Source organism: Engraulis encrasicolus, chromosome 5, assembly GCF_034702125.1.
Source record: "Engraulis encrasicolus isolate BLACKSEA-1 chromosome 5, IST_EnEncr_1.0, whole genome shotgun sequence".
NCBI lineage: Eukaryota > Metazoa > Chordata > Actinopteri > Clupeiformes > Engraulidae > Engraulis > Engraulis encrasicolus.
The window spans coordinates 38,501,618-38,514,610 of NC_085861.1; the positions used below are offsets into that span (position 1 = coordinate 38,501,618).

The 12,993-nt window shown below is 40.3% G+C and overlaps 1 protein-coding gene across 2 annotated transcripts in view; it reads right to left on the reverse strand.

Moving 5' to 3' along the window:
* Positions 1 to 849: 849 nt before the first annotated feature.
* The window catches only part of ncapd2 (non-SMC condensin I complex, subunit D2), a 37,428-nt gene continuing 25,284 nt past the window's right edge, over positions 850 to 12,993 (reverse strand). For both annotated transcript variants that reach the window (XM_063199272.1, XM_063199273.1), the window contains exons 26-32: positions 12,556 to 12,733; positions 12,069 to 12,163; positions 8,582 to 8,662; positions 7,590 to 7,773; positions 2,662 to 2,818; positions 1,870 to 1,980; positions 850 to 1,541 (exon numbers count right to left, since the gene is read on the reverse strand). In XM_063199272.1, coding sequence (XP_063055342.1) covers positions 1,459 to 1,541; positions 1,870 to 1,980; positions 2,662 to 2,818; positions 7,590 to 7,773; positions 8,582 to 8,662; positions 12,069 to 12,163; positions 12,556 to 12,733 — 889 coding nt within the window. In that variant the 3' untranslated portion in view covers positions 850 to 1,458. The remainder of the gene's footprint in view (positions 1,542 to 1,869; positions 1,981 to 2,661; positions 2,819 to 7,589; positions 7,774 to 8,581; positions 8,663 to 12,068; positions 12,164 to 12,555; positions 12,734 to 12,993) is intronic.

The window sequence follows — 12,993 nt, forward strand, 5'->3', positions numbered from 1 at the left end:
GATGGGTAAAGTCAGCATATTAAATTGATGCAACAAGGAAAGCTAGACCAAAGAATACCATTATAATACCATTGACTCCCATTCATTATTATTTAGATTGTATAGGAGGGCTGCCTTTTCTGTCATGCATGTTTACAGGCTTATTGGTTTTCTACCTTTGCGCTTCATGCCAGCTCATTTGGCCCACCAGATCATTTCAAATGTGTATTACAGTTAGCCCACACACACACACACACACACACAGAGTAGGCCTAACATGACAAAATTTGGTGTGTCACACGAATACAAGTGGGCCTGGGTCAGTGTAACATCTCCCACTCTTTTACACCAAAATATGTGGCATGAGTGTTTGTGCATTCAATACTCCAAGGCAAATTTCACAATTTTGGTCATTTTTTAAACGTAATAAACATTGAGTTTGGCCAGTGATTTCATCCCAGACTTTGATTCACTGTGAATTGTCGTTTGACGTTCCTGGTCTATCGTTTTTATGTTTGTTCATTCAATTCACACACTCAGTACCCTGTATTTCTCTTGAAGAAACCATAAAGGCTCATCTTATCTTACCAATAGCCCCTCTTGTAAATAGTGATGATTAAGGAATCTTGTAGGCTACCACACAAAGATACAACCTGTCTTGAAGGTAACATTGTAATTCATGTCAAATATGACAATGCAGTGCACCCCTTATTTATGGAGGTGTGATTCACAGTATTGTTCTAAGCTCTAGTAGAGCAGCACTTTGAACCGACCCAATGGCTAAACTCTGTGGTGATAGAAAGTAGCTTTTGAATAAAGCACTTTTGAATAAAGAAAGTTCAAATAAAGAGGAGAAATGACAAATCAAGATTTAAAAAGTCAAGATGGTTTTATTCTTTTTTTAAAAATATAACAGACATGAACCTCTTCAAAAGATGACAAAAAAGACAGACAAAGACAGATGAAGGCAAACATACAAAACAATACAGACAAAGACAGATGAAGGCAGACATACAAAACAATACAGACAGGAGTTGAGGAAATGAAGAGAGAAAGTGATACCCCGAGTAGAGGGTCCAAACTTCGATAGTCAACAAAATGACTCCACATTTTGCGCACAGAAGGTAGGGGGACTTTTCTTTGTATAAATCTGGATAAAATGATGCTCTCAGCGTATTTTAACCCTATTAGTACTTTTTTTTTTGTTAAACTCATTGAGAATCCACATTAAAAAACACAAAAGAAAACTACATAAACAATACAGAGGTGTGTAAATATAGGTCAACTATACTGTAGGTAGGATAGAAAACGATGCTTATTTCAGATTATTTCTGAATTGCTATAAGAAAAAGACAAGGAGGAGGAAGAAAGGACAAATGCAAGTGGAGGGCAGCCGCTTTGCAGCTTGACCCTCCTGCAATGGTTCACTGTTTACATTTCGATTTTTTCCCCTCTTTTAAATAAGACAAAATAAAAAGATCAGTGTCGCAGACGTGTGCGCCGTGAGGCACGCGAGATGGGCGTCGTCACTTTGGGAGTTTCACTGTCCTCCATGACCGCGTCTGCAAAACGGAAACAGATCTATTCTTATTATATGAAGATTACATTTTTATTTTATGAAGGGGATCTCAACAGGTTGTGATTGTGTCTGAAATAACTACCAAAGGCCCCAGAAGCAGGAAAATGTATTAAGCCCTTTGTGGCCATCTAAATGCACACTGAGCTGCACGTTTGTATGAAATTTACTATACAAATGAAATCATTATTAATTACCATTACTATTGGCGCAACTAGACAGTTCGAGACAGTTGTAAGTTAAATTAGGCCCAAAAAAGGGGAATAAGACAATCTCGTGAAGAGTACAAGTGACATGGAGTGGCGGAGCCTTACCCTCCTCTTCCTCATCGCTGCTGAAGACGATGACCTTCTGGGCTCGGCGTCCTCCTCTTTGTTTAGGGGTCACCAGATCACTCTCCTCCGCAATGGTGGATTTAACGCGACCTGCAGGACAGTGATAGCAAACAAGTGAAGTGATGGAAAGAAACAGAGGGAGTGGGTGGGTGGAAGGAGGGTAGCGGTGGAGAGAATAGAAGAGGGCGGGGATGGGTGATGGACAAAGAGAAATGGAGTCATAAAATGACGTCTGCAAGATGAGGGGGAAAAAATAAAAAAAATGCACTGGATGTTGGGTGCGTAGACACACAGGTATGCACACTCCTGCTCTTGGGAAATTGATGGTTTCAAAATGAGGGAACTTAAGTGTTTACAAATATAGCCGTTGACGTGCTCAGATGCTAATGGGTGTGTGTACTGCAATGAGAGAGAGCGAGAGAGCGAGACTGGACTTGTGGGTGCTGTGTGGTGGTCTGCTGTGTGTGCGTGCAAATGATTAATCAATTTAAATCGATTAATGCGTTAATGCAATGGGTGAAATGTTAATGCAATGGGTGAAATGGGAATGTGAAGAGGGCTGTGACTAGTGGGAATATTTAAATCACCACTGGAAAATGTAGTCGTTTTTTTTTTTTAAAGAAACGCTGAGATTCCGGGGGGAAACGCTGCATTTCAATTAATTGTAAGTCGATCGATAAGGCGATCGACTCATGATTAATAAATTAATTGATAATTTGCATCCCTAGTGCGGTGCAGTAGTTAACGCAGAGAGCGTGTGTACGCGTGTACCTCTGGGCTTGCGGGTGCTGCGTGGGGGTGCAGGTGTCTTGGAGAGCTGTGATTGGTTCATGGCTTCACTCTGGGCCTCCAGCTCCTCGTTCTCTACATTCTCCAGGCCTTTAGTGTGCACCGCAGTCAGCTTCCTCTCAAACTCATCCACCTGGGCCTGGGGAGAGACAGGGTATCTGCACATTTTTGCTCACCCAATTTAATGCTTTTTAATACCATTTTTAATACCTCCAACAAGAAAATTAATACCACTACACGGGGTGTGTGCATGTGCACGTTAAATGGTATAATTGTTATTACATTGCAATACATATATACAATAAAAGTATTATTATGACTATTGTGCTAGTACTGAAGCCTAATGTGAACACATGTAAGCAGTAGCAAGGAAGAACCGATCTGGAGCCTATGGAGACCAAGCTTGCTGAATGGCATTCAAGCAGGAATTAAGTTAATGGGGGGGCCTAATGTTTCTCCCTGAGTCTCGCACATGCTTTAATAAGCCTATGAAATAAAACTGAGCATGCATTCACACTGCTCTCTGTGTTATTTCATTCTCACTGCCAGCTCCCTTGTCACTTTCTGTGGCAGACATTTGCCATGACTTGTTAAAGAGGTTTCTGTATGATGTGGAGTTTTCATGACCGTGCAGAATCTGCCCCTCCCTTAGAATAATGTATTATTATTTAAAATCAAAGTAGCCTGCATCTGTGTTAAAATTACAGTTGATCTGGCTGCTGCCTAGGAGGGCCCAAGCTCCAATAGCCTATTATTGTTGTGCTTAATTTAACCAAAGAGATGCAAACACAACAAAAAGAGCGAGGTGACACACACTAGTTTGAAACACCATTAGGCCTAACCAATTTCTTTTTAATTCCTTCAAAACTGAAACCATTTCAAAATTGTGCATGTTTAAAAGTTTGATGACATTTCATCAAATACCTTCAATTATAAAACAATTAAAATGGGCGACAATTGACATGATATATGCGTTAGCAAACGCTACACTCAAACTCGACATACGCTTTCGACGAGTAAAGCGGTACCAGAGATATATCCACGCGACATTTTGGTTGATGAAATGTAACAAGTCTCAACTCTTTACTGCGGTCAAGTCAGCCACCACACGCATTGTGGTCGATGGAATTTACTTGGTCAGCCATCGTCATCAACCAGGGGGATCCAGACGAGGGGGTCTGCTACCTGGCCTGTCATTTAGGCCTACTGTCGCGTGCCTTGTTTCCTACCCCAGTCATGTTCCGATTCGGAGCGCTTGTTGCCGTCTGTCTTAGTGATGGAAAAGTGTTTTTACGTAATTTAACTGTCCAAACATCTATACTTTAGGCTACTGTATTGTGTCCGGATGAAATTTAAAGCCGATCCTTTTGAAAATTAATGCCACACCTCGAAATTTAATGATTTTTAAAGCCTTAAATGGCAAGTTTTGTATTTAATGCTTTTTAATGCTTTTTAATGCCCGCGGGGACCCTGGAGAGAGAGGGAGAGACAGACAGACACCGTAAGGTCACTAGTGGTCACAAGAGCAGAATATGTAGAGAATGTCCTCAGGGGGTGTTCACTCACGGAACTAGCTACTAGCCACAACAGGCTAACCCTAACTCAAAACCAAGTGAAAAATGAATGGGTGTCAATGGAGCTTTCTACGATTATAATTTTGGCTCGTTGTATAATGCTTTGCCCTGAAATATTTATATTCAGTTCGAAGCTAGAAATAATAAGACCTAATTTGAGCATCGTTTCGATTTTTCTGCACCAATAGATTATATACTGGGTCACGAAGCTCAATTTATGAGACCAAACCCATAAACATTAACGGAATGCTAGCGAGTACAGGTAAAAATCTTCAGCCTTGCTGGAATTATATAACACCAGCCATAATTCCTACCAAGAATATTTTGTTGAGATGTGTCTGGAAATTGCAGTAGCATTTTTTTTTTAGCATTTAGCCCTATGTGCTCCCTTTTCCATTCCATACATTTTCCACTCTGTTTCCACTTGTCCACGTTCGCCAACTAGTGGACACCCAAGAGGAACTGAAAGGTAACTGGCTACAATGGGAACCAATTAGACTGAAGCTTCTCCTCTATTCTAATTTCTCTGACGTCCTTCAGTTTACAGCCAGGTCAAGAAATATGCGTTCATTGGATTTTCTTTGGGGATTTGTAAAACTATATATTTTTGAAAATGTCTTTCAGTGTATAGCCAGATATGCCATGTCGAGATATTGTTGAGTAAAATGTAAAACTATCTGAATGCTCTACAGATGCTTTCACAAGTAACAGACAATCAGACATGTAGTTTGGCAAGTATGCTACACAAACAAACGTGACGGTAACACTTCCAAATAAGGGGCCATAATTAACAATAAAGTAGCTACAACCTAATACTTAAGTAAGGGTTAATAATCATTACTTAATGCCACATTAGACACATATTAATTGTTATTAATGCATATGTTGAGCATTAGTAAGCAGTTACTTAACTATTAGATAACTATTACCTTGTGTTACAAATGAATAGCATATTTAACTAATAGATAAGTAAGGGCACAGTTAATAGTTAAGTAGCTATCAGGTTATACTTAACTAAGGACTAAAATTAACACTTAATACAAAAGTAAGGCATAACTAATGGTTAATTAATACATAAATATTGGGTTTTGGGACCCTTATATTAGAGTTGGCTGAGGATAACTAATGGTTAATTAATAGATAGATATTGCTGTTTGGGACCCTTATATTAGAGTTGGCTGCAGATAACTAATGGTTAATTAATCGATAGATATTGGTGTTTGGGACCCTTATAATAGAGTTGGCTGAGCATACCTAATAGTTAAGTAATTAATCTACTGTGACATCTAGTTTTCACTCGTTCAAATCACTGAAATAGTGGCAACAGGAGCCATTATATAGCAAGGATTGGATGTACACTTCTCAATGATGGTGGGGTGATGAGATGTCATTTTTTCATGTACCACTTATTAGTTTTAATGGTAAAAACCCTACAATAAATGCAGAATATTATGAAGAGTAATAGTTTTGAAGCGAAACTAAACCATTCCTTTGTGATAATAGGTTAATGTTTGAGAATATTAGCTCCAAGAAGAGCAGTGCATGATGGGTACGCAATCTACAGACAACAATATTTCGGTATTATTTAATCATTAGATATGCCTTGCTTTTGTATTAAGTAAGTGTTAATTAAGGTCCTTAGTTAAGTATGACCTAATAGCTACTTAACTATTAATTGTACCCTTACTTATCTATTAGTTAAATAATTATATGCAATGAACTTCAGACACATGGTAAGGGGCCATATATATAAGGGGCCATATACCTGTATATAAGGGGCCATAATGAACAACAAATTAGCTATAACCTAATACTTTAGTAAGGGTTAATAATCACTACTTAATGCCACATTAGACACATATAAATTGTTATTAATTCCCATGTTAAAGGAGTTACTTAACTATTAGATAACTATTACCATGTGTCACAAGTTCATAGCACATACTTATTTAACTAATAGTTAAGTAAGGGTACAGTTAATGGTTAAGTAGCTATTAGGTAATATTTAACTAAGGACCTTAATTAACAATTACTTAATACAAAAGCAAGGCATATCTAATGATTAAATAATACCGAAATATTGTTGTCTGTAGATTGCATACCCATCATGCACTGCACTTCTTTGAGCTAATATTCTCAAACATTAACTTCATTATCACAAAGGAATGGTTTAGTTTCACTTCAAAACTATTACTCTTCATAATATTCTGCATTTATTGTAGGGTTTTTACCATTAAAATTAATAAGTGGTACATGAAAAAATTACATCTCATCACCCCACCATCATTGAGAAGTGTACGTCCAATCCTTGCTATATAATGGCTCCTGTTGCCACCATCACAGTGATTTGAATGAGTGAAAACTAGATGTCACAGTAAATTAATTACTTAACTATTAGGTATGCTCAGCCAACTCTATTATAAGGGTCTCAAACACCAATATCTATCGATTAATTAACCATTAGTTATCCGCAGCCAACTCTAATATAAGGGTCCCAAACAGCAATATCTATCTATTAATTAACCATTAGTTATCCTCAGCCAACTCTAATATAAGGGTCCCAAAACCCAATATTTATGTATTAATTAACCATTAGTTATGCCTTACTTTTGTATTAAGTAAGTGTTAATTTTGGTCCTTAGTTAAGTATTACATGATAGCTACTTAACTATTAACTGTGCCATTACTTATCTATTAGTTATATAATAATATGCAATTAACTTGTAACACAACGTAATAGTTATCTAATAGTTAAGTAACTGCTTACTAATGCATTAATAACAATTAATATGTGTCTAATGTGGCATTAAGTAATGATTATTAACCCTTTCTTAAGTATTATTTTATAGCTACTTTACTGTCAATTATGGCCCCTTATTTGGAAGTGTTACCAACGTGACCAAAGGGGTCTCACATTGATTAACATCCTAGAACTGAGGTGGTAGCCATCTTTTCTGCAAGCACATGGCAGAGAGTGACAAGCTTCCACCCACATGCACTGCTCATGCAAATCAGTGTGGAACAGACTGCCAGAATGATAATTACGATGATCCTCAGAATATAACACTTTACAGTAGGCCTGTAACGGTATACCGTATTCAAATCGAACCGTACCAAACGCAGACCTTTAGTGCGGTACAGTGCTGTACCCAAAGGTATTTGTTTATGTTTACATGCCGCCACTACATGCAGTTGCTCTTTAATATGCACAACGCTGAGAGTATGTAAGAAAAAAAAAAAAAAAAAGACGGAATTTGTTTCCCATTTTGCCAACATGGGGTTAAAAACAGAATTGGCAACATATTTTAATACCCATTCTCTCCTCTGTCTCTTTACCTTAAACTGCAGCTTGGCCCCGCGCCGCAGCTTGGTAACAATGGAGAGGAGCGGCTGGTAGACTCCAGCCTCCGTCAGCTTGTCACTATAGCACTCCCAGCACTCCTGCAGACGCTTAAAGCCACGCTCACACATGGACAACAGGGACAGAGACACCGCCACGTCCGCCCACTGACGCTCCGTCCTGAGAGAGAGAGAGAGAGAGAGAGAGAGAGAGAGAGAGAGAGAGAGAGAGAGAGAGAGAGAGAGAGAGAGAGAGAGAGAGAGAGAGAGAGAGAGAGATTATGAGCCGAAAGGTCTCTGGAGACACAGCTGTGGTCTGACGTGTTGTGAAGAAAAAGAAGTGAACACGGCAGACCAAATACTGAAGAAGCCGTGCCAACCACAGCTTAAGGACTAGTTCAAGTGCCCTTTCAGCGTTGAAAGAAACCCCAAAACTAAATCGGACAAAAGCTTTAAAAAGTTGAAGCTACACTGTGTAAAGCAATATCCCAGAGAGGAGTTTGGGTACAGCTCACTCTGCACTCTGAGATTTCTTTTCATCCACATGTGGCAGAGAAAGTCTATTATACTTCATAGCATACTTCTCATCTACGAGAGATGGGGATCAGTTGAGATTAGTTCCAGGTTATAAGTGTGATCTACGTTTCATTCACTGGCGTAAAGGGGGATTTGCACCCCACCCCTCCCCACGCAATATGGGTTCCATAAAGTGCTTCGTCATTGACTGCATCATCATGTCCTTCACTAGTTCCCAAGAAACTGGTGTTTTAGTGTTTTAGAGCTCATGCAGGTTTTTTTGGGAAACATCAGTCATGACTGATAAGCTTCGACAGCCATTAAGCTGGATCTAAAACTACGACAGATGCGTGTGCACGCACGCATGAACTGAGGAGCAGAGCAATGAAACCTGTGGGCAGAGGATCAAAGGACAGCAGAAAAGCAATGGACAAGCAGACAGGAGAGAACGCGCAGGAGAGATGTTAACGCACTTTGCCGTTCTGAAGCGTTGACAGAGTTTCTCTACCAGGCTTTCCGTCTGTCTCTCCTTTGTGATGTATGAGAACAGTGTCCTGTAGGAACAAACACACACACTTTAATTATGCATTCAGTATGAAACGCAGAACACATTAACAAAATTACCGTATGCAGATTGAGCCAGCAAGCCTACCACGAGTGGAGAACTATTTAACGCCTGATTTAAATTGCAAGATCTGTTCGCAAAAAAGCTATATGTGCCTGGTCATCCATAAAAATCCAGAAACCTTTCACACCTACTCCTAAAACACTAAAAACCTAAAACCTGACAACACATCATTAAGAAACTGCAGTAAGGCACAAAATAATGCGTTTGATGTTTGCTTCAAAAAGCAAAGAAAGAAAATCCATGTAACTGATGATCTTTCCTGGTTCTGAACAAGTTAACTGTAATGAACTCTAATTGGACTGCTTAAGGGTAATTTCTCCAATTAAATGAAACGCACGACAAAGTTGTCGACATCATGAATGGATTGTGGGTGTGAGTGACATGATTTTTATTTTTTTAAATTCCAATGCATGCAGAAACAATCCATTTCGTTGGATCTTGTTTAAAACAACTGACAAAGTAATGTGCATCTCTGTCTTAAAACCTTCCCACTTTTTTTTCCACCTCGGTCGCGTTTGTCTGTCAGCAGGATAACTCAAAACTAATGAACGGATTTGGACGTTGTTGTTGGTAATGACCCAAGGAACAAGTGATCAAATTCTGGTGGTGATCCAGATCACGAAACGGAGCCAGGAGTTTTAAAAAAGATTTTTCACCATTGCTGGCCTATCAGGGATTAAAGCAAAAAAAAGTCATCTGACTGAACTTTTTTACCGATTAGGTACCCGATCGAGTATCACTCCGTAACCCTACGAAAACCAATGTAGCCAGGCTCTGCCCTCGTAACGAAACATACGCAAGGAATGGTGTCAGAGCCAGCGCTAGACATAGGCAGACAGGGCAGTCGCCTAGAGCAGAATAGGCCTATGTCTTGAGGGTGCCAATAATACCAAAAACTGCCACAAAATCAGAACTTCAACCAACATAAAACTTTACAGTTCACATTAACAATGAATATTCATTATACACTAAGTAGGTCTGTATACACTCAATATGAATGTACCTGTAGGTACTAGATCAGATGTGCTCAATCAGATGTAGGCCTACAATGCTATGTTTACAGATGCCAATTTCTAAATACAAAAAAAAGGGAAAGAGGGGAAGGGGACAGGCCTAGGCCACCAGATTGACTAGAACTGGCCGAGAATGGAGGAATGAAGGATACTATATCAGACTGCAAACACTGAACTGCAATTTGGGGCATGTTTTGGTTATTTCCTCTTATTTCAACCCATTATTTATGAATTGTTCACAACATTATGCAGAATGGATTCACAATGAGTGTTGCTTCAAAATGGTAGCTGATCTCACAGAATTATTGACTTGGAATTGCAATGTGTTGATACAGTGATCCCATTGTGGTTTTTGTTGTTGTTGTAGTAGTAGGCTACCGGTAGGCCTATATTTTGTCTTTCACATCAGAATGGGCACACACCGTTCTGGTGAAAGCACTGGTGCGCATTGCTTGCAGTTGTATTTCTGACATTTAAAAAACAATGCACTGTCTGGTCATAGCAATCAGAGGGAGAAAACTAGTTGTTGGTTATTTGTATGTTTTTCACCCTTTTTCACTATGTATCCTGTTACAAATAACTTGTTGACTTTTACAAACAGGGTGCGGTAGTCTGCCTCTGTGTTCTACCGTTTTGAAAACCTAATGGCTACTTTTTTGCCTCTCGATGTGCGGTGCCAGGCACACGCTTACCATTGATATAAAAAACGTCCCCGATTCCTGCACGCACTCGTGTTCTCTCATACAAGCTGACAAGACGCACGCAGACACGACACAGGCACAGTCAGACGTCCATCATTTAACAAAAGTAACACACTTTCCCAAGCTTGTCGCGCAACTTTCCACTCGAATCAAGGCAAATCGCCCACCCATCGGCCCTGAGTGCGCAGTGCGCAAATAACTGAACTCAAACGAAACGCATAGTCGGAGAAGATGGGCACAGACGTTGAGCCACTCAAAAACAAGCACACACACAACTGTTGCTGCACACTATTCCAGTTAGCAAAAATAGCATCACACAATAGCCTACAACAACCCTTGAAAGTGAAACAAACATCGAAACGGCATTTATCGACCATATGAGTCCACCCATCAGAACACTGCTTCCCAGAACAAGACGTGGCATAAAATATTGACTCTGCCTGGGATAGCAACAGTGACTCCTGTAAAATGCAATTCATTTTTAACTTATTTCTTGAATGTATATCGGCAACAACAAAGTTAATCTGCTATGATTACAGATGAGACAGTAATGTATCCGTTGTCAGAAAGACAACTAGAGCTAGTTCTATCATAGCCCTTTTACGCAGCCAGTCAAACGCGCTAAACTTTGAGGATGAAACGCGTGGTATCCTAGCTAGCTGCCAATGATAGCCGTCCCATTGGGGCTATGAATAATGTTAGTAAAAGCCACAATGCTTAAAAGGCAAACCCTTCATGAAAAAGACATCATGCGCAGTCGAAGTGAACTATTCTTTTTTTTTCTAACAATCTGCCCCGGCAGGTGCAACGATAATGGAAACGTGTCCTACCTTCTTCCAGCTATGCATTCCATGCATATGCATTATTAGCCCATATTGGAATCTCAGTCCAACTCGTTTAACGATTGTCATTGCACTTTAAAGACATAGAATTACACGTGTTTTCTTTTCTGCCATCAGCAACAATGTTGGCTATTTTTTTTTTTTTAGTCTCTCGCGCTGCATCGCCACCGAATTGTTGACCGCTTGTGCTGTACTTTTTTTTTTTGAAGAAGAAGAAGAACGGGGATGGCTCAAAACTATTGAGTGAATCTGTTGTAGGCCTATCACACCAGTGGTGGAGTGTATAACTAAATCCGTACACCAAACACACCTCTGTCACCTTCTCATGACCAGGAGTGCTCTCGATTTGTGTTCAGTTGGAAAGTAAATATTGTAAATTAATTGACATAAATTATACGGACGGAAATCCGTCCAAACGAAAATCCAGTTGACGGAAATCCGTCGTAGCGACGGAAAACTTTAATCCCTGTGGCCTATAAATGTAGACGCCCCTAGCGACCGCAAATTGAATTGCGAACAGGACGAATCTTAATACTCCAGTTGCCAAATCCACTTATAATAAAAACAGGGTGCAACATAGTCAAACAGTTTCCTTGGCGGAGGTCTGCACTCAGTGCTTTCTAGGTTTTTTTTTTTTTTAAATCCTGCCCAAATGTTGCAGTACTACTTCAAGCAGCAGTGTGTGTGTGTGTGTGTGTGTGTGTGTGTGTGTGTGTGTGTGTGTCAGATAGTAATATGAGTGTGAGTGTGTGTGTGTGTGTGTGTGTGTGACCAACTTCATGATGGTGTGGAAGTCCTCCTCGTTCATGGCCCTTTCTGGGTCAGACAGACGGCTGATGATGTCAGGAAGCAGGTTGTAGATGGCGTTGTCCTACACACACACGCAAGAAATTAGCCACCAATGTCAAGTGTGAATATCAAGACTGAAGACAAAAAGTCCTCCTAAACAAGCTTTCCTCAATTATAAGGAAGCATTATTAAGTTGAGGACCAGGCTGGCGGTGTGTGTGATATCTATATCCATCCATCCATCCATCTATCTACAGATACACACACATACACACACTGTGTGAGTGTGTTCCTTAGAGGCTCATTGAAGAAGTTGAGGACCAGGCTAGCGGTGTGTGAGAGTTTGAGTGTGAGTGTGTGAGTGTGAGAGTGTGCGAGTGTGCGAGTGTGCGAGTGTGTGTCTGTACCTTAGAGGTCAGCTCGTTGAAGTGGAGTGCGAGGCTGGCGATGTGCGATTGTGTGTGTGTGTGCATACCTTAGAGGCCAGCTCGTTGAAGAAGTTGAGTGCGAGGCTGGCGATGTGTGGCTCAGGGTCCAGGAGGAGCACGGCCACCTCGCTCACCTGACCTTTGACCTTCATCACGTCCTTCAGCACCAGCTGGGTCAGCACCGTGATGGCAGTCAAGCGCACAGACGCATTGTCGTCACTCAGCCTGCAATCACACGCGCGCAAAGACATGAGACAGACAGACAGACAGACAGACAGACAGACACACACGTTATCGTCGTTCAGTCTGTGTTAAGACATGAGTGTAGAAAAATAAGGAAATCCAAAACTGTTGCTGCTCACAGATTAACAGAATATTTCGACCTTACAAATTGCACTACATTTAGCAGACACATTAATCCAAAGCGACTTAATTATTTTGGGAACAGGGATTTTGGTTACAGGCCCTGGAGCAATGTGGGGTTA